At 28.4% G+C, this 21465-nt stretch overlaps 3 protein-coding genes across 8 annotated transcripts in view; 1 reads left to right on the top strand and 2 right to left on the bottom strand.

Moving 5' to 3' along the window:
- Nucleotides 1-18618, bottom strand: part of Invadolysin (leishmanolysin-like peptidase, invadolysin) — a 417041-nt gene extending 398423 nt beyond the window's left edge. Inside the window, exons 1-2 of one of the 2 annotated variants that reach the window (XM_003706340.3) lie at nucleotides 18480-18618; nucleotides 2589-2899 (exon numbers count right to left, since the gene is read on the bottom strand). In XM_003706340.3, the coding sequence (XP_003706388.1) occupies nucleotides 2589-2768 (180 nt within the window). In that variant the 5' untranslated portion in view covers nucleotides 2769-2899; nucleotides 18480-18618. Of the gene's footprint in view, nucleotides 1-2588; nucleotides 2900-18479 lie in introns of those variants that run through there. The other variant, XM_076535805.1, reaches the window with a different exon arrangement.
- Nucleotides 9714-18180, bottom strand: FeCH (ferrochelatase, mitochondrial). Of its 2 annotated transcripts, none has more exons than XM_003706339.3 (8): nucleotides 18038-18180; nucleotides 17158-17359; nucleotides 16860-17081; nucleotides 16641-16742; nucleotides 16132-16297; nucleotides 15933-16040; nucleotides 12823-12987; nucleotides 9714-10090 (listed from the first exon to the last, which is right to left on the bottom strand). In XM_003706339.3, exons 1-8 carry the CDS (start codon nucleotides 18069-18071, stop codon nucleotides 9893-9895), a joined length of 1197 nt encoding a protein of 398 aa, XP_003706387.1. In that variant the 5' UTR covers nucleotides 18072-18180; the 3' UTR covers nucleotides 9714-9892. The 2 variants fall into 2 exon arrangements, with proteins under 2 accessions (XP_003706387.1, XP_076391923.1); XM_076535808.1 differs by having other exon boundaries at nucleotides 9861-10113.
- On the top strand, nucleotides 18195-21379 carry LOC100877140 (EEF1A lysine methyltransferase 2). Of its 4 annotated transcripts, XM_076535810.1 has the most exons (5): nucleotides 18195-18334; nucleotides 18406-18464; nucleotides 18542-18640; nucleotides 19488-19900; nucleotides 20482-20809. In XM_076535810.1, exons 2-5 carry the CDS (start codon nucleotides 18409-18411, stop codon nucleotides 20583-20585), a joined length of 672 nt encoding a protein of 223 aa, XP_076391925.1. In that variant the 5' UTR covers nucleotides 18195-18334; nucleotides 18406-18408; the 3' UTR covers nucleotides 20586-20809. The 4 variants fall into 4 exon arrangements, with proteins under 4 accessions (XP_076391925.1, XP_003706433.1, XP_076391924.1 ...); XM_003706385.3 differs by lacking the exon at nucleotides 20482-20809 and adding an exon at nucleotides 21254-21379 and having other exon boundaries at nucleotides 18324-18464; XM_076535809.1 differs by having other exon boundaries at nucleotides 18324-18464.
- The last annotated feature ends 86 nt before the right edge of the window (nucleotides 21380-21465 follow it).

Raw genomic sequence — 21465 nt, 5'->3', positions numbered from 1 at the left:
ACATATCTCTAATTCGACAAATTCTTAAGTTTCTAAATCCCTGAATCCCCATATCTCTGAATCAATAAATTCTTAAATTTGCAATTTGCTATATTCCCATATCTACAGATCCACAAATCGCAAAGTCTCCAAATACCTGTAACCTCAAATTTCTACTTCCTCCAAATTCCCACATCACCATATTCCCATGTCCCCGATTCTCCAAGTCCCCAAGTTTCTAAACCTTGAAATCGGCAAATTTCTATTTTCCCAGACCGCAAAATCTTTTGATCTCAAATCCTCCGAATCCTTAGATTTCCATATCACATTTCCAGATTTTTTAATTCCTAAAAATCCTTAAAATGATAAGAAATCTCTTTCCACTCAGTTGCCATGTTTTTCGTAGGGAAATCAAATATTGTGGTCAAATTGTTAGCCATAACATATAAATCATTTGAGTTTTGATTCACACGATTTAAATGTTTTATTAATGATTCACATTAAACAGCAATGTATAAATGAGAGAATAACTCCGTAGAACTCACTAATATGATAAATATTTAGCAACACCAGAAATAAAAACGTTTGCACGCATTGCGTGAATTAAATTAATTAACCGCAATTGAAATGATATCATTTTGCAACTGTAATGTTAAACTGTTTCACGTAATATTCTTGATTAAAATTAATGCTTTTCAAATTATGTACATACTGTAAATGTAGGCATTAATACTATATTAATTTAAAATGGTAATTTTTAAGTTGTTGGTAAAACATCTGGGTTACGTTGTATTTACACTTTCAATATAGAAGAGCGATAGATAGCCTTGAATTGTACGCGGCTAAGAATGGATAACTGAAACGTTTCTCAGGACACAGAGCATGAACGATTAATTAATACCACTCGAGTACTCGTAAAACAATACGTCGGAGAATATAAATGATGAACTCTTGAAATTTCTTACGTCATAATAAACTTTAAAAAATGTAATTATTTAATAAATGAATTAATGTAAAGAGCGACCTCGATATTCTTAACAATTCTTCTATTCTTAAAATATTTTAGTCTTAATATAAAATTTGATATTATATTAGTTTTAATATAATATAGTGTTGTAATATACATAGAATATTAAAATATTAAGGAAACTGCAAAAATGTCGTTTACATGACAATATTTGATTGCCATTTATTGGTTCACTTTGTGCTAAAGGCATTTGAAAATTGAAGTAACTTATTTACTTGCAAATAATTAAATCGTAAATTTTTCTTTGCAAATTTATGTGAAACGGCCAGTCAAATATTACAAAATAAAAAATAAATATAAGAAAATATTCAAAATGCCATCTCCAATTATTTTTTAAATTTATAGTCATTAAAAATATAAAATTTATAATTAACATATTATACCGTTTTTAAAGCTATAAATATAAAATTTGTAATTAATATATTATATAATTGTTAAAACTATACATATAAAATTTCTAAATTATCAAATTCTCAATTTTAAAGTTCTTAAGTTTCCAAATCTACAAATTTCCAAATTTTTTCATTTTCTAATTCTAAGGAAAGTTCTACTCTCAGTAAACATAATGCACGAAAATTTATAATAAATTTTGTGTATAATAAATTTATAACAAATTTTGTTATGTAACAAAATGATAAGAGCTCCCCTATATTTTCATATTGCCTATGTGAGTCCCCTATTGCTATTTTTATTCGAATAATTTCTGATAGGGAACCAGGCCTAGTTACGCTAATAATCGATATTCATCGATAACAGTATCGATAGCGTATCTCTACAAAACAATTTTTTCCATAGAACCTTGAAAAAACCAAATAAAATAATTAACTAATTACATTATTCGAGCTGAAAAAATTAAAGCATAATACGTAAAATAAGTCATAAGTAGTGGAAAGTTGAACAACAAGAATGCACTAGCACGTGTCTGCTCCAAAAACACGTGGTTCGCCGGCGCATGAAACAAGTTCACGAACACCTTTCTCTGCACAATCCACGATAGGCATATTCCAACAAGTACAGTTAATCGCAACGCGTTTATTCTCTCTGATCACCGATTGACGCAACAAAATCATTCGTTACATTCAAAACTAAATACGAAATCCAAAATAACTATCACTAGTTCAAGTAAACAAAACGCGCAGCAAGAAACACGATAAAAGCCGGCAGCGAATATCGCGGGCTATAATAAAAATGATTAACAGCGGTATAATACGAGAGTACTTAAACGTCCACTTAATAAAGGAGAGCAGTTGCCTCGGAGCAAAGTGGGACGCACGCAAAACACAGGTGTACAAGAAAGACAGCTAGAACACGTGACACGTGGAACGCACGCTTCGCTGAAATCCGCGAGGCGGAAATCTCGTAAACAAAATCTTGGAAAAAGTTTCGAGTTTTTGAATGAAAGATAGAGCCAGTAAATATCGTTTGAGAGAAACAGTGTTCGAAGGGAAGTGACATTACACCGAGAAGTCTAGCTGCTCGGTTGGCGTGAGTCTACCAAACGAATGCAGACAACAAAGGTGAAAAGAGAGTAAGGGTAAGGAAGAGAAAGAGAGTGCGAGTCATTCGTTTGTGCAACGCTTACCTCGTGTGGACGGGGATGCTGATGATTGCAGTGACGATGTTCGAACATTCCACACACAAGATCTACACCACACATCACCGCAATCACAACGAAAAACGATATAACGGTGTCGCATTGCATCTTCAACCGCACACGAGCCGCCATCACGGACGACGCTCGCGCTCGCAAAGCATGACACATACTGAGCGCGCGTGACGACGCCGCGCATTTATATAAGCGTCACGGCATCCAGCGCCACACCACTCACGTTCGATACTTCGAGCGCGGCAGACGCTCTCTGTTGTCGCCGCGATAACTCCCTTGGGAGTAACCTGCAAAGAAATCGAAGGGTTACTCTTACAAATACAGTCGCTACAACACTGTATCCTACGCTTCTTTCAAACATACAATACTATATTCTACGCTTCTATCAAACAATCAGCTAATTTGCGATAGATCTTTGTTACTTGCCGAGTAATTATTGCTGCAACTACAGTCAGTAAATGTGGATGGATCTAGATATACTGTGTCATATGAGAAGTATTAGAAATGAAATTTTGAAATTTTTAACTATGCAGCCTTGTATTTTCAACGATTCAGAAGTTGGGACTTTTAAAATTCTAAATGATTGTACGTACAAGTTTGTGGAATATTGAAATCCATATGTGCAAGCTAAACCTTCTAATTTCTAAATTTTGTACATTTTTAAAGATACGAACTTGAAGATTACACAAATTTTTAAGAATACGGATGCCTATATTTTTAAATATTACAAACTGAAATATTTTGATTTCTATTTCTTAGGAATCAAAATCTTCATTTTGATTTCTAAGGTTCCAAACGTAGGAATTTGCAAATTTGTAAATCTTCACTCCCAAGCCCTCAATTCACGAAATTCCAAATTTTCTAATTATTAAATATCTATACTCCCAGACCACTGATTCTTGAAAATTCAAATTTCTAAATTACTAATTCCTAAAGCCAACAATGTTTAAATATCCAAATATAGAAATTCGTAAATTCTAAAATATCCAAATTTTCTAAATGTCCAAATATACATTCAAAAACTTTTAAATTCTTCAATTTCTAAATATCCTAATATACCAATTTGTAAATTCCTGAATATCCAAATATTTTAAATCTCCGATTTTCCAATCCCACGAATTGCACATTTCTAAATCTTCAATCAGTTTATTATTAAAACTTCCAAATCTTCAAAATGGCAAATCTTAAAATTTTCATGTATTTAATTATCTAAAATAGATTTGGCTGCTTTCCGGGATCCTAGCATTCATTGTAACGCGACAAAAATTATAAGTAATTATACATTACAAATAATACTTTGAATTTATAAGACAACTGTACAAAGTTTGAGTTTTTCATTTCTTGCATGAATAAAAATATGAAGAAGATAACCCTAAATTTTACCATTCTTTTCTCGAAAACTATTAACACTAGATTTATAAAACAAGTCAAAATGACGTCATCTTAGATTCTTTGTTTTAAATTACAGAAATTATTAAGATACTCTTGTCGAAATGCGTGATAATTTTTATCGAGATAAAGGGCAATTGTATAAATTATTTTGTGTTTGGCCTCTTATGTGTTTATTATTATACTTTATTTTTAACTCAGAAATAACTACTCATTGAATATTCGTGTATTTAATATTAAAGGTATTTGCGCACAGTAAAATGTTAATAGAAAATGCTCATCAGTTCTATTTCATATATTTTTTCACAATTTTTGATAAATTATTAATGTATAAATGAAATGTTATATTTTAAAGGTGAAAGGTAAAATGTTATATTTTAAATATTTCAAGAATTTCGAGTTAGAAGGACATAGTTAAAAAGCTATCAAAATCAGTACTTAAAAATAAAATCGAATACTGAAAGCTTTAAATGACATACTCCAAAGTTGATCAATTTCTAATCTCCTTATTTCCATAATTCCGAGAATATAAATTTTAAAAAATTCGGAGTTTCAAATGTCTGCACTTCTAAATTAACATATTCAAAAAATTCTAAATCTTCATATTTCCATGTAATCGTAAATTCCTAAGTTTCTAAATTTTTAAATTAAAAAATTTACAAATTTACAAATTTGTAAATTCTCAACTTCCCTTAAATACCGAACTTCTACGTACGTAACCTTTTAAATTTACAAATTTTAAAATTGTTAAATCTCTATATTTTCAAAAGCATATAGTTTGTAAATTCTTAACTTCCCAAATTTCCAAATTTCTAAATTACCAAATTCTGAAATTTCCAAATTTTCGAATTTTTGTGTCTCTCACACTTCCACATTTTTAAGTTATCTAATGTACAATATTTTAATATTTTTACACATTCAAATTTCCAAATTTCTAAAAATGATTTCATGTCAACAATCGTAGTACGCTCCTGAACGTAATGGTTGAATTCATAATGAAACCCAAGAAACACCGTACATACAGGATGTTTGTGGTATAGCATTGTTCTTCAAACCTTTTTTGAGAATGTAAAAAAAGTTATCAACCACAAATTGTTTTTCTTAACACATAACTGTGATAAATATTTTGAAAATAAGTCCCTGCGTGTACCTAAGTAATACAGTATCATAGTTTCATTATTACGGTACGAAATTATTTAATAAATTAATCAATAAATTTAGTTACAAAAGTAACTTTTTTAGTTCCTGTTTGCACAAAATTTTTAAATGTAGGAAAAAATGTATTTTAACATTATGTTTATGTCTGTTTTCTCATCGATTTCTACAAATATAGAACACTGAAAAATACTTTACTTACAAATTCGAATAAACCATTCGTTATTAATTCACATAATTTTCTATGCCTCTATCAATTTTGAAAATACATTAATAAAACTCGTAGATACATATTATACAGTAATATATTCAACAGTATACAAGAACATTTACCTAACTGTGCTACTTAAATTATTTTTAAATGATTTGTTATGTGAACAAATATTTCAAAACAAAGCTTGTGTGACATCAAGAAAGGCACACATTGTAATAATTCTACTTTCTTATCGAGATATCAAGATCATTTAGATCGTTTTGGTGTTAACGTATAATATAACTTAGAGATTGAACAAAAAATTGAATGTTATGCAAAAAACTATTAAGTCATATGAGTTCGAAAATCAATAATAACAATACGAATAAATGGGCCACTTATTTTGAAAGTGGCCTAAGTCCATTTATGTTTAAATTGAGATATAATAAGAATTTATGTTGTTGTTGCATAAGTGTAGATATAAGTGTATGTCAGAGAGTTACATTTACAATTCCTATTAAAATAATAGCAATTATGAAGCGAATAATATGTTTTCTTACCAGGAATGGATTTAACCCCTTCCCGTGCCATTTATTTATCAGATGCATCAGTCAAGACTAATTCAGGACTATAACATTAAAACGAACAAAAAAATTAAAATGTTGTGAGTATTTTATATTCAGGCGTCCTTGATAATGCAACTTATAGTTGGACCTAAATTTAAAGTTGAAGAGTATTCAAAATTTGAGTACAGCTTGTCACATTTCAGCTGTAAATGCGTCACGAGTGAGACTCGTCAAAGCACGGGAAGAGGTTAAGCCACTTTCAAAATTAGCAACTACTTTTAATTAAATTTGAAACAGTCCAAGTCCATTCGATATAACTTAAAATGTTTCAAATTGAAAAAATAATATTCAATTTCTCTTATATTTCATTACAACAAATGCAAAACGTCACTTATGGAATTCAAGAAATCTTCTAACTACATAAATTACATAACAATTTACTATTAGTCTATATTTTGTACGTGCGGGAGGGATTTGAGGAAGTCATGGAGCTTCGGTGGTATATGTATATACCGTAGTAATATTAATCAATTATTATATTAACTAATTACTAATTAATTGTAATTACCATTGTCACTACCTTCGGACATTTCAAAATCCGCAGTTTCTAACATTATTAATAATAGATTGGATTTAGGCCACTTTCAAAGTCAATTTTTCAACTATCAAAATAATAACAAAAATTTATATGCCCAAAATGAGTCTGTACTCTGAATATACTTAACCACAACAAGTTTTTTGTTTTTTTCTTTAATTGATTGTTTAAGGTCACATGCACCTTCTTAGGTTATTAGTGACCATTTGATTTGGAACTGTCTCGTAAGCCTATTGGTATTACATTTGATAATAGAGACGGATATCTATAAAAAATGTTAGAATTTTCCTACACAAATTTAAATTTGTAGCATACTTGTTACGTTTGATATGTTATATTGCGCCCTTTTAACGCGGTATTTAGGGCATTGAATTAGGATGTGGTCAATGGAAATTTGTGCATTGCACACATTACACGTCGTTGGGTTTGATGAAGTAATAAGAAATGAATATGTTAATTTGATGTGACCAATTCTTAATCTACTTAATATTTTTATTATAGTTAACATCAAATAGTGTGTGTTACTAGAGTTAACAGCAAACAAATGAACTGTAGATCACTTTCGAAATAAACGACTCAATATCGTTCATGCCAATACTTCGCATAATTTACAAGAAATTCATAAAACGTGTTCATTCAAGTAACGTGTAATACATTTTTGATATCCTAAATTTTAACCACGATAATCTTTGCTTATTAAGCGTCGTTAGTTTCACGTTATTTTTATAACGATGAATACCTATGCAAGGTATAAATATTTCCGTTATTTTTAAAAATATAAAAATGTTTATGTACAAAAGGTGTATGGTATCGATGTTACTATAACATACCAGTAATAATTTTTCATACATAGAAACTTCCACGATTTTATTTCATGGAACAACATATTTTTAATTAAAACAATTCTTCGCGGCATTCAATGCACGAAAGTACTGCAATATAGTAACGAAAACATCAATAAATAATCTCGTAACGCATGTTACATTCAAAAATAAGTATTTTATACCAAAGTTTGAATTGTTAGACGTTCTTTATGTTGTACTTTTAATATTTTTATGATCAGGATGTATGAAAAAACTGATATAAGTTAGAATGAGTTACTATATTTAAAACAGTGAATTTGCATTTAAAAAGATATCAGAATATAAAGTAAAAAAATTAAACAATTCAAATAAAAAAAATTTATAGGATTTATCTATGCAAAAAAAATGTACTATTTAATTTGAAAGAACAAAATTCATATTCATGTTTTCGAAGATCTTTCATATACAAAAATTATTACTACTACACATCCTATTTTCACAAATAATGGAGCCACTATTCAAAAGTTCTTAGTTAATTCGGTTTAGTTAATTTTTTAGGAGTTTCACCATTTCGGAGTTCTAGCATTTGATAATATAGGAATGTCGTAGGGTGAGAATGTGGAAATATAGAAATTTGGAAGTTTGAAAATTTGGATATTTGAGAACTTGAAAGTATAGAAATTTGGGAATTTGAGATTTGAAAACATAAATATGTTGTAGCTTGAAAATTTAGAAACAAATAAATTTAAAAATTTTTGAATTTGCTAATATATGTGGGAGTTTGAGAATTAAAGAATATAGAAATTTGGAAGTTCTAGAATTTGAAAATACAGGAATTTGAAGAAAATTGTTAAAGTTCGAATATTGAAATATTTGGATAATGGAAAATTTGAGACTTTGAGAATTTACAATTTACTATCTTTCTAAGTTTTGAATTTTTATCATTTGTACTCGCTATTAAAAAAATATATTATATTAGTACGATGAAATTTCGCGAACTTCCTACTTTTAAATTGAAGATCAGCTTTGAACAGACTACACAATGCACTGAAGTTTATTAGTATTCCACTCTTTTCCTAACAGTGGAATTTTAGAACTTCTTGATTTGTAATTGAAAATTGGTTTTCAGCAGACTATATGCAATAGAATGAAGCTTAATAAAATTCCATTCGTTATTAAACGTAAAATTTTTAAATTTAATTTCCTCGAATATTGCACTTGTCATGAAAAAATTCCATATCATATGTTCAATCGACTTTTATTTATTTAACATAAATAACAATCTGTCCAATTTTATCACAAATCCAGCCATATATTTAAATATACTTGTAAATTAATAATTATTATTTTGATAAATAAGTACCGTATGTTCAATTATACACACATAATTCTGGTATTAAAACAGTTTTATAAAAAATAAATAAAATTTATAATTTTGGGTCAGTGTTTTTATAAACATTTTCAACTTTACTGAAAAAAGGTCAACTAAATCTTGGTATTATTTTAGAGATATTTCTGATGGAATATTTATTAAAAATGCATATAGATTTTAAATATTTTTAACTGACATTAACAATCCATGTGAAAATCGTAAGAATCGTTTTTAGTATTTCATAAACTATGATTTTTAATTTAGTTATTTTAAAACAACTGTATTACGTAATAAGTGGAATAAACGTACTACATAAATACACTATAGAACAAAAAGCGGAAACAGTATGAACTAACAAGAAATAAATTCTACAATCTAAATATTTTTTTTCATAAATAATAATAAATTTACACATTTAATAAATTAATTAAACTGTTTTAATTAAAATTATTTTAATATCGATTTAAGATATTAAAATATTTCGTTTAGTCTGTGTAATGTTTATTCGTGTACTAAAGTAAGAAACATACATATAAAACAAACAATTAACTTATATTTACATTTTAACAAAAATTGGTTAATTGCAGAAAATATATCACATGAAAATCATATTATATATAAAAAAGTGTTTAAAATTTAAAAAAAAAACAAGAGACATGTAAACATTAAAATTCTTTAATTTTGTACAAATATTACATAAATTAAAATTCATAAATAGATTCAAAAACTTTCGAAAAAATTCTTTCGAAATATTTTTTCTAGACATCACCGGACAAATCAATAAATAATAATTTAATATTAAATTATGTAATTACACTAAATAAATATTCTCATTCGAATATTACTCAAATCCATTTGTAGCAAACAGAATACATTTTGATATACATTTAAATGATATATGGAGATGTAAATTCCTTATTATATTTTTTGATAATGGTTTACTTAATAATTTTAGAAAATGTATTTCAGTTTAATATATTTTGTGCTGGTAAATGAAAGGGAGGGCGCAAAAGGAAAATAACTAGAAATTTTTCAAGAAATCTTGATATTTTATTGAAAATATTATATTATAGAATTATTATAACAATGTTTATTTTTATTTACTGCAGATATTTAACAAAATTAACAGCCTTTTATGTAACTCTTTATACTAATGTATAAATAATACAGTGCACTTTAAGCGTCTTTTTCTATATTTTCCATTTTCTTATTTTTTACACACTTGTGCGAACCAGTTTTTACTATCAACACAATTTTGACTTGTGCAATGCGGGCAACGTGTTAAGAACATATGGCTTATTGGTTTATTCGATTTGAGATGAGAATTAACAATATCTGTCAAAGCATCTATAAATATTGGATGATCATTTGGTGCTGCAGCTCTTCTTATCTTGTCGATGCCGAGCTAAAATGAAAAAGTAAGAAATTCTATAATAGTTTTTAAATTTAACCCTTGCTTACTATAGTAAGGTCCCGGAATACCTTATGTGATAACAGATGATTCTAACAAAGGAGAAACCTTAATTGTTCGACGTCTATTTTAACGAGCTTTTGTAAGATGATACGATACAAGTTTACGAAAATTTTGATGATATACAGTTCCACTCAAAAATCCTAGGATCACGATGGTTTGTAACAAAGATCTTTTGATACAGATTATAAACTTTGTACCATATTTACTATTTCATAAGTTAAGTAGAAATAGATGACCGAATTTTAATAGTTTTCTACTTCTCTATGTGCACATCTTTAGTATAATAGAAAATTATAATCATAATTGTGATTCAAACAAATTACTGAAATTGCAAATCATCCAATTTTACTGTGAAATTAAGGCCCATAAACTAAATATGTGATAATTGGATCTTGACAGAATTCATAGCTTTGATAAATTGTTAAGTGAGACTGTATACAGGGTGTTACCTGTAATGCTACTCAAGATTTTTCTCCCACTTGTAGCCACCTTACGAAAAAAATGTTTAGAACAATATTTGCAGGGTATGAAGTGCACAATAGATACTAGTAAAGCAAATTTTGAAAACAGTTTGTTCTCTTGGTAAAGTTAAGGTCATTTTGGGTTTTTTAAATAGGAACATACATTTTTTTTAATTCATAGCTTTAGAGGGCATCGAGACATATATTACATGAATTCAAAACATATATTACAAGATATTTTTATTAACATATTACTCAATTTACAGAAGTGAAAATGTGAAGTAAAAGACCGGAATATTACGCGATGGAAGGCGGCATTTAGAACATGTAATTAAATAAAGTGTATTTTTCTTACATTCAGTCGCGTGTTCACATTCAGTAATCTCTTTGGAGCCAAATAATAGTTACACTACCAAAGTCAAAAGCTAAGTACTTCACATTCCCACTTCTGTAAAATGAGTGATATGTTAATAAAAATATCTTGTAATATATGTTTTGAATTCGTCTCGATGCCCTCTAAAGCTATGAATAAAAAAAGTGTATGTTCCTATTTAAAAAAACCCAAGGTGACCTTGACTTTGCCAAGAGAACAAACCGTTCTCAGAATTTGCTTTACTAATATCTATTGTGCACTTCATATCCTGCAAAAATTGTTCTAAACTTTTTTTCGTTAAGTGGCTGCAAGTGGGAGAAAAATCGTGAGTGGCGTTACAGGTAACATCCTGTATATTTGTATCAGAACAACTCAATTTTTCCGACGGTGAATACGCACAGTTTATTTCAATTATTATATAACACACGTATTATAATTTAATCTGCGAGTGACATCAATATTACAATCAAAGCCGAAATACTTGATCCCGCAACGAAAGTCTTTGCAAAATACAAGTAAAGTCCGTAATGACAACAAGTATGTCCCGTAGTGACAAGTTATAAGTGAAGCCTCGTAACAACAAATATAAAGAAAGAAGCGCGTAGCAACAAATATAAGAGAATGAATCGAAGTGAAGTGCGGGCCCGGTGCCCTCGCTTATTTTATACGTTTCACTCCCCTACGACGTCTCCTAGCAACCACCCGATTTCTTCGAAATCTGCCACGTGCCCTCCGTCGACCTTGGCTTCGCGGTCATCCCTCTACGACCGATCCTCGCGATGCCGCCCGCCCTTTGCGGCCGAGCCGCCGCGCCGCCACGCCGCGCGCCGATACCGATGTCGCGCCGGCACTTGCCGGTACCCGCCGTCAAACGGAGCGGTCCGCGCCTTTGTACTCGTTTCTCGAAAATTACGCATCAGGAGACGTCGCCGAAGAGTGTCTTTCTTTTCTGCCGAAGTACGCACCTGGGTTCGCCGGCATTTCGCGGTGGATCAAATACTTTTAATTGGCATTTTTCTCGGAATTTCAGAGCATGTGCCACGTGCCACTTTTGCCACGTGCCATTGCCACGTGCACCACGCACGTGTACATTTCTTAGAAAAATTAATTATCTATCGTCTTCGAGTGCGACCGATCCCGCAGACAGCTAGCCGGAGCGCAGGGCAAGCAAGCTCGCCCCCGCCCGGGTTCTCACCTCTCCCGAGCGGAGTGGCCCTCGGTGTTTTGGTGAGCACCACCACTCCCGGGCGGATTGGTTACCCCCGGTGCTACGATGGTGTTTTTCATGCCGAGACACTCATGGTGTTCGACGAATACGGCCACAGGTTTCCCCGTGCACGTAGGGCTTCGAGGCATGGAAACTCGCCATGCCTGCTGCTTTTGACCAGTCGTCCCCGAAAACCCCGCTAAATTCATTCAATCTTATGTTTATCTTTAAATTTTCATTCCATGCTCTGAAATGCCTCAATTGGCCAGTTCTATCCGTAACAATATTATACATAATACTTTACTATTATTTTGTTTATATTTATATTGGGTTTATATCTATGCAATTCATAAGAATTATGGAAAACCTATACTCAATATACAACATGCATCAAAGACTTGTATACTACCAGCAAAAGTGCAAAAACTCACAATCAGTCAATTAGAGTTCATCCTTTGCAAGTATTCTACTAATGTTTAGTTAAGTAATCATATAATTTGGCAAATATATAATTAAATCTCTGAAAACATTCCATCAGACCATCATGGTAAGCTTTTTTAAATTCTTCAAACTGTATTTAGATTTCGCTGTAACAGTTAAGAATTAAATCATTAACACTTACTTGTTCTGCTAGTTCTTTGCAATATTCAATATCCAGTTCGTGAAGAGTTTCAATATGTTCATTAACAAATGCTACTGGTACTAACAAAAAATGCTTTTTTCCTTGCTCGACGTAAGCTTTTATGGCGTCATCGGTAAAGGGCGCCAACCAAGGTACTGGACCAACCTAAATACAAATTACTTTTAACATTAAAATATAATAAAAAGCTTTAGCCATTTGATATGTGGAATATCTGAAAGAAAGAAGCAATTATTGATCCTTATAAATAAACAAAATAAAAAGTACGACAAAAGTAATAGATCTTAACACTTTTAAAATTAATATTTTAAGGACAGTTTGTGGAACATGTACTACAAAGCATTAAAGTTAGTTCAACGATATTTCCACTGAAACTGGTGGTTGGAAGAATATTATATGTTACCGCTACTTCTACTGTGATACATAGTACGATCGTAAAATCCTTTAAAAGCCAAAAGCACATAGAATTGGTACACTTAAAAGAGTAGTTTCATACAATGACATCACATTTTGGCGATAAACGTAAAAAGGTGTTTTGTAATATCAATGTAATTTATATAAGTGATTATTAATTGTGTCTGAAAGGGAAAAAATATTTTTTAATTTAAAAATTTGAAAATTTTAAACTGCTACATTTATAAATATTTTAGTTTCTAAACATCTAAATTATTACATTTTTAGGTTTCAATATTTCCAAATTTCTAAATACCAAATGTAATTTTACGTTTCTGAATGAATAAATATTGATTACCAATATTACTTGTTTTATTATAAACTAATAAATATGAGGATTGTAATTTTGAAATTTTTATATTTTAAATATTTCAAAATTACAATCTCCATATTTATTATTTTATAGCATAACAAGTAATATTGGTAATCAATATTTATTTATTCAAAAATGTAAAATTACATATGTGCAATTAATATTCGAGTAAATGTTCGAAAATTTGTGCGCATAGTAGGCTCAAAAAATACTGATTGAATTTAAAAAATTGTATTACAGAATGTTAGTACTGACAAAAATTTTTCTCGTGGTATTACAAACCAGTTGTAACAACTTGTTGAATTTGGGGCCGTACTAGTATACACGGTTGTACCGGGTATAACCCTTCTGTCGGAAAAATTAAAAAAAAGTATTAGACGAAATACATGAATAGTTCAAAGGATATTGCGTGTAGAACATTCATTTTTTGCAAAAACAGTGCATATCACTTTTCAAATGGAACTACGGATGTTTTCACATAGATTATAAATTAAAAGTTAAAAGACAAATACATGAGGTATTATAAATTCGGAAATGAGATATTTTATAAACAAATTTTTGATATTTCACCAATTGTTAAGTTCTTTGATAATATACTTTAAAACTCACACAAAAAGATTCGATTTATGTAAAAAAAAATGTTGCACTTAAAAGTACAAACACCCCATTTTCTGATTTAAAATGCCTTGCGAATTGTTAATTTCATAAAAATTATAACGAAATATTATTATTATTATTTTTATAAAAAATGTTCCAAAGAGTCGATTCATTTAAAAGAGAAATGCAATTTTACTTGAAAAAGAATGATAAAATTGTTGGATTTAAATATATAACATTTTACATATACAGAAAAAATATTACAATTAATTTCTTCGGAGATTTAAATAACGTGATGAAACTGATATTGCATGTACTGTGTTCTATACATGTATACACATAGATGCTTATATAAACTCTACTAGACACAGCTCAATATCCGAAAGCCCCAAAGTTAAGTGTAATTATAAATTCATCTTTACTGATTAGTTTACTAGCAAGACTCAGTCTCCAAATTTCAAACTATAGACGAAAGTTAATCAGATTAAGTTTGTCAGATATCTAAATTACGTTCTATATAGAAACTGATACACTAAAATGAACATTTTCATATGAAATCAACGATATCATATCAGTAATTGTTAATCGAAATAATAAAATAATACAAATTTTTGTTTGTATTCCACTAATTCATTGCAACTGCTCTGTAAAATTATCAACAGCCGATAAACTTAACCTATAGTATCGAAATTGAAATTACGATTGAAATTTTCACGAGAATAATAATTATTTTTAATTAGTATTTTTTTGTAGCCAGTAATCTATCATCTTTCATTAAGACATGTTAATGCCATATTTTCATTGTTAATTGCGTAACTTTACTGATTTTAGTATTCAGAAATTTTTTTTTATAGTCAAACGTGTTCCGAATCTTGAGAAATATTGAGTAAGACTGTTACATATCGCAAATTATTGAATTTGCCATAGAAAAGACATAATTAACCCATGGTGAAATAAATCTTTTTAATCTTCTATTATAAACATTCCCGATTTCAAAAGTTTGCTATTTTTTTAACAAAATTTTAAATATTACTAAAACAAAATTTGTGTTCTTCATATAAAATATCTTGATCATTGTTTTAATTTAAATTAAACTAAAAACGTTTTAAATTGAATGAAAAGGTTTTATCCAACTTATTAATTTATCAATGATCTAATCTTACCAAAAATATCAATACTCAAAATACTCAGAAAATAGGATTTTCCAATTACTTGGAAAATATAGGAAACTTCCAAGAATTGAAAATGCAATTGATATATCTCTATGAGTGATATCTTTATCTATTTATCTATATCATTTATTAAGGTATACCTATATATATGTAGTTATTTGTATCAATTACTGATATCCATATTGTGCTTTATGAAAGCAAGAATATAACATAACTATGTTCCTGCAATTAAAACTTATAAAAAATATTTTGCGCCCATAAAAGGGCAGTAGAGGACTGTAAATATTTAAATCTAGTAACACAAACTAATGTTAATGTTAAAATCTTTTTTCAGTGTTTTTACCTACATATCCATCACAAAATATTTGCATTTCTATAGAACACTTTTTTTGACAATTAAGTTTTCTGATAATTTAATTTGGGGCACTAATCTGAATAATTCAATTAATCACATTACAAAAATTATACTGTATACCATTTCTTATGAAATTCATAATCATTTATCAAATGCAAAAAATTATAAATAAAGCATATACTTAATAAAATAAGTTCAATACCTTCGATTGCCATACTAATTTATACGGATTACAATATTGTAATTGTTCCATTACTAGGGCAACAGTGCTAGCAACTTCGGGCGCATAAGGATCTCCTCGACATACTGCCTAAAATTAAACAACAGAAAACACGAACTTTTAAGATTTTTACTATAAATTATATTAAAATATTCATTTATTTGCAATGTTGAAAAGTAACCTTTAACGGAAGTGAATGAGCAGAAAATAAAATTATAACATCGTTCCTGATATCTTCAGGAAACTTAATTAATTCTTCCTTAATTCTTTCAGTAATTGTCCGTATCAGCAATGGGTGCGTTGCCCACCTATCTATTATACTCCATTTCATATTACTTGGAAGCTGTCTGCAAATTATTAATAGTTAAATGTAAAGTAGTAATTTTTTATAACAGTTCAGTATCTTATTCTGTACTATTTTAACATCCTATTATTTCTAATATGTATATATTCAAAAAGTGTAAATAATGACAAACTGCTAACAAATGCATAATGTTTTAAAATGTACAAGACCATGATAAATTAATTATTTTTTATAGTTTAACAATTATTTTGTTATAAGATTTAAAAATAATTTGTAATTATTTAATATCAAATAAATTAAAACATGCATGAAATTTATCTAATTCGACATAAAGATATATGAAACATATAAAAGTTTTTATTGCAATAATATTAAAAGATAACTACCTCTGTGCATAATATTTATATATCTCAATAAAACTTGACCCACTTGTAGCACAAGAATATTGTGGATACTGAGAAAATAATACTGTATGTTCAATGCCATCTCTGAAATGAAAATATACATGATATGTACGACAAAAGTATCTGTCACATTTACTAACCATTCTAATTTTACTATTATTTTACTATTATTCAAATTCAGAAATACATCTACATTCTTACTGCTCTATTTGCTGAAGTGTACTTTCAGTAAGAGGATTTGCATAACGAAAAGCAACGTAATGTTTATGAGGCGCAGTTTCTGGTGAAACCTTATCCAATTTCTCACACAAAAGTTTACCCTGTTTATTTGTCCATTCCAAAATAGGAGATTTACCACCAATTTCTGCATATTTTTTTTGTATCTTAGGAGTACGAGACTGTGCTATCCATGGACCTAATCGACTGTAATGTATATTTATATTATAAAAGAGTATATATGTTTTTTTAATATAAATTAATTTCATCATAGCAATTAAACCTTTGAAATGGAAGCTGAATCATATCACGATCAGTCATTATGCGTAATAAGTATTCATGAACTTCTTCAAGACTACCAGGTCCACCCATATTTAACATTAAAATACCTGTTTTTGGCTTGGCATTATTATTTATTTGTTTTAAGTTTGTTGCCACAGAAAATTGGCGCCAAAAGGAAATGGAAGATTTTTCACAATGTCTTGCTAAATCACAACAGAAAATATATATCAGTTATTTGAATAAAAATAATAAATTTACTGAAGAAAATAAAATTTAACTGATAATATTTTATATATGCACACTATCATACAAACGGATACAGCATAGAATACATTACATATTACAACTTAGAATCAAATTATAAATAGTTGTGTTCTAGTAAAGCTTTTCATTTCATTTATTTTTCTTCATTATTATGTTTAGTAGAACTCTAAAATTCTGAAATCAGTTATGTGTACACAACAAAACCATAAAAAGAAATGGATATGAATTCGATTGAAATTAATGTTATTATTAATGAGTAAAAGAAAGCAATTAAATAATAATCAAAATGTTCAGAATTTATATTGACACTTTGAGTATCCATACTGAATTCATTAAAAATCTTAAAGAATAATAATTTTATTTTGAGCAAACTTCAATAACATTATAAACATCTTACAACGTTACTACAAAATTAATAATAAATATAACTAAACATTCTGTTAAAAAAATATATTTCATATTACAGTACAAAATAAAAACAATATTCTCTAATTTAACTCTTAATTTAATATTATACTTGCAATCAAGAATATAAGTATGTTTAAACTTTTATAGTTTTATAGCAAACTGTACAAGCACCAAAAGCGCAAAATATGTTAAATATAATATTTACTTACCAAATTGCACTACGTTCAATAAACTTGTTGTCATTTTTACCAAACTATCACTTTGAAATTAATAATGAGCGTAGCAAACGGCTGCTTATTTAATAAGTGCACAAGACTACACAAGGTTGAGTTTATGCACTATCACGATGACGGAAAGTTTAATGATAGTATGATTTGGAGGTTAGATTTAAAAGTAAGGTTATGTATGGAAAATAATACGGTCATAATATGATAACACGTTTTGCATTCATAGAAATTTCCTAAACATATTGTAGTGTTTATTACTAATTGCATACAAATACATTCGTAAGTAAATGTTATACGCAGAAAACAGTTGACAATACTTCTCATAAAATTAAAGAAATTTTTGTATTAAGATTATGGCAGATCAAGATACTGAAGAACTTGGTCCATCAGATTTAGGTACACTTGATTAGTAAGTATTACATACCGTACACGTAAATACGAAATGCCCGATAAGCATTACTTTATATCGTCACTATTGTATTACAGTTGGGAAAGGATATACTCGGAAGAATTTGATAATTTTAAGGATCACGGGGACACAGGCGAAATATGGTTTGGCAGAAATAATTCACTAAAAATTGTACGGTATGTCATTCAAATAATTCCCGAAAAATATTATTAAACGCACACATAAACAATAAGACCACTGGTGCTATCTTTAGTGTGTCGCAAAAGTTAAAAATTGTATCATTGTTAAGGGGTGGTATTTTCAAATTTTCAAAGCCGAAAAATAAGAATTTTTATTTATTTGCTTAAAATGAATGCATATCATAGGTTTAGTAATGTTTTAGACCTTATTTATGTCAGTAAATGTACACTTTTAAACATATAAAATTACTCTTCGTATAAATAACTTGTTATAAAAATATTAGATTTGCCAAAAAATTCTGTTCATAAGTACAAAATATATATAATCGATACCAATGGTATCTAGTATCAATATTTAAACACAAATCATAATTGGTAGATGTAATTAGATATGTATTCAGAAACATTCAAATGTTTATGTATCACCTTTCAAGTTAAAACTGATTTTTTCAATTAAGCTTTTAAGTCTTAATCTTAAATTTTGTATCCCAAAAATGTTCAAGTTATTAGCTAATTTGTGACTTTTTATATTCACATCTTCTTAGAGATACAAGTAAAACTTGTGGATAATACAATGGCATAAATAGATCTTATTAACTGATATGTTTGTCCCAATATTATTTGAGAGATGTCAACTAATTAAACATAATGTTGTTATTTTGTACAACACATGCTGATAGCAGTTTTGTAATCTATTAGTAAGTATTTATAATCTTGTATCGTATCAAAGGAAAGAAAATCTCAAGACCATAAAATGAACTAAACTTTTTGGCGCACCTAATATATAGTATAAAAATATACTTCCTAAATATAACCTTTATTAATTCTTTGTTTATAATTTCAGTTGGATTAATACGCAAATGAAACTTCACAAAGATGATAAAATAATTGATATAGGATGTGGAAATGGAATGACATTAGTTGAACTTGCAAAAGTAGATTTTAAGAATTTGATGGGTGTAGATTATTCTCAAAAAGCAATTGACTTAGCTGCAGAAATATTAAAAGAAAACAATCTGTCGGTTGACTTAAGAGTCTGTGATATATTGAATTTAGAGAACTCTGAATTACCAACAGATTTTAAGTTAGCACACGATAAAGGAACTTATGATGCAATTAGTTTGCATCCAGAGGATCCTGCAACAAAACGACAAAAGTATATAGAAAATGTGTATAAAATTCTGCAACCTGCTGGTTATCTAGTTCTAACTTCATGTAATTGGACTAAAGAAGAAATAGAAAAACATTTTGAAAACTGTAAGCAAAAATTATATTATCAATTTAAGCAAAAATTATATTTTTTAATCCTTTGTGGCTCTATAAATTATTATAATTAGCTAAAGTGGCACTGAACATGTCTACAGTTTCTTTTAAATTATTGATATAAATTCAACATCTGCAATTAAGAAATCATTAATGGAGTTAAATATAAATATATTGCATCATATAATATCCAGTGAAACCTTAATCAGGTATTCCTTAAATAATTGTTTTTTTTATTAATTGCTTATTTCATTTGATTTTGAATATTTCAATTTTAAATCATATGTATATCTAGGAGTTTCCCCTCAATTTAGCATTTACATCAGCAAATTCTTTAGAAAATCATAGATGAAGATTTCACTGTATTATTGGGTAGAGCCTCACAGGATTAATATATTACAGATAGTTGGATAATATAGTAAGTGAAAGTTACATATAGCACTAGTATACAAACATTAGGACAAAATAGTACTATTCCTCCCATTTTTTAAAATAATGTGTCATGTAGACTATATAAGTTATTCAGTTTAATTGACAGCAACATTTATAAAATGATCTTTTTGATTAAATTGCAGCAAGCAACTTAAAAGTCAGGAATACTGAATGCACTACAGATGATACATACTATTATTTATTACCAATTTTTCTAGTTGGGCACAGTAATAGTAGATATAATTAGAAGCTTTAAAATTTACAATTTATAGTATAGATATATGTATTTGTACATTCATGCATATGTAAGTACATACATGCAATCTTCTTAACTGAAGAAAAATAATTAATTTTATTAAAAGATACAGAATGTCAATGTTGTATAACGAAAAATAATATATGATATTATTTAGAATAACAAATTTATAATAATTTTGTATAGTTAGTTTTTTAGTTAAAAATACTTAGATAAAAAAAAATACAATTTCGAAGAAATACTGTTTTCATTACCATTTGTTTAACTCATTTCTTGCCGTCTTTTTTGGTTCAAAGATTTTTTTCATGCTTTCTATCCCTAAAATTTTCACTTGCCTTGTTCTACTTTACCACAGCTGATAATCTCTAAAATAATTTTGTTCTTATATCAAAATAATCGTATTATACATATCCGCAGATTGTCTTTGCAAATATAAAATCGTTTCATACTATGTACAATACAATTTTGTTTCAATTATCAATTAACATATAATGTGCGTAAAATGAAATGAAATTATTTTTTATTTACATTTATTTCATTTGATAGTGGTTGGAATAGTACTAATACATTTTGTAATTTTATAAGATTTCGCTTAATTCCTACACTTAATACTACAAATAATAATACGGATAACATTAATAGATTTCGAAATATTGTAGATTTTGTCATCCGTAATGTGCTTCCTTCTGATACATTTCGTTTTGGAGGACAATGTGGGAACACCATAACACAATTAGTTCTTCAGAAGAAATAATGGTAATAAATTAAAGGATTGATAAATACAATATCTGACATTTTCTATTTATTCACCTTTCATGATTTTCATTTATGCATAATAAAAGTCACTTATGTGTAATACAAATATGTTACT

The sequence above is a fragment of the Megachile rotundata genome, chromosome 9, assembly GCF_050947335.1.
Source record: "Megachile rotundata isolate GNS110a chromosome 9, iyMegRotu1, whole genome shotgun sequence".
Taxonomy (NCBI): Eukaryota; Metazoa; Arthropoda; class Insecta; order Hymenoptera; family Megachilidae; genus Megachile; species Megachile rotundata.
The sequence above is the reverse complement of the archived record's forward strand: the minus strand, read 5'-3'. Positions and strand labels throughout refer to the sequence as shown.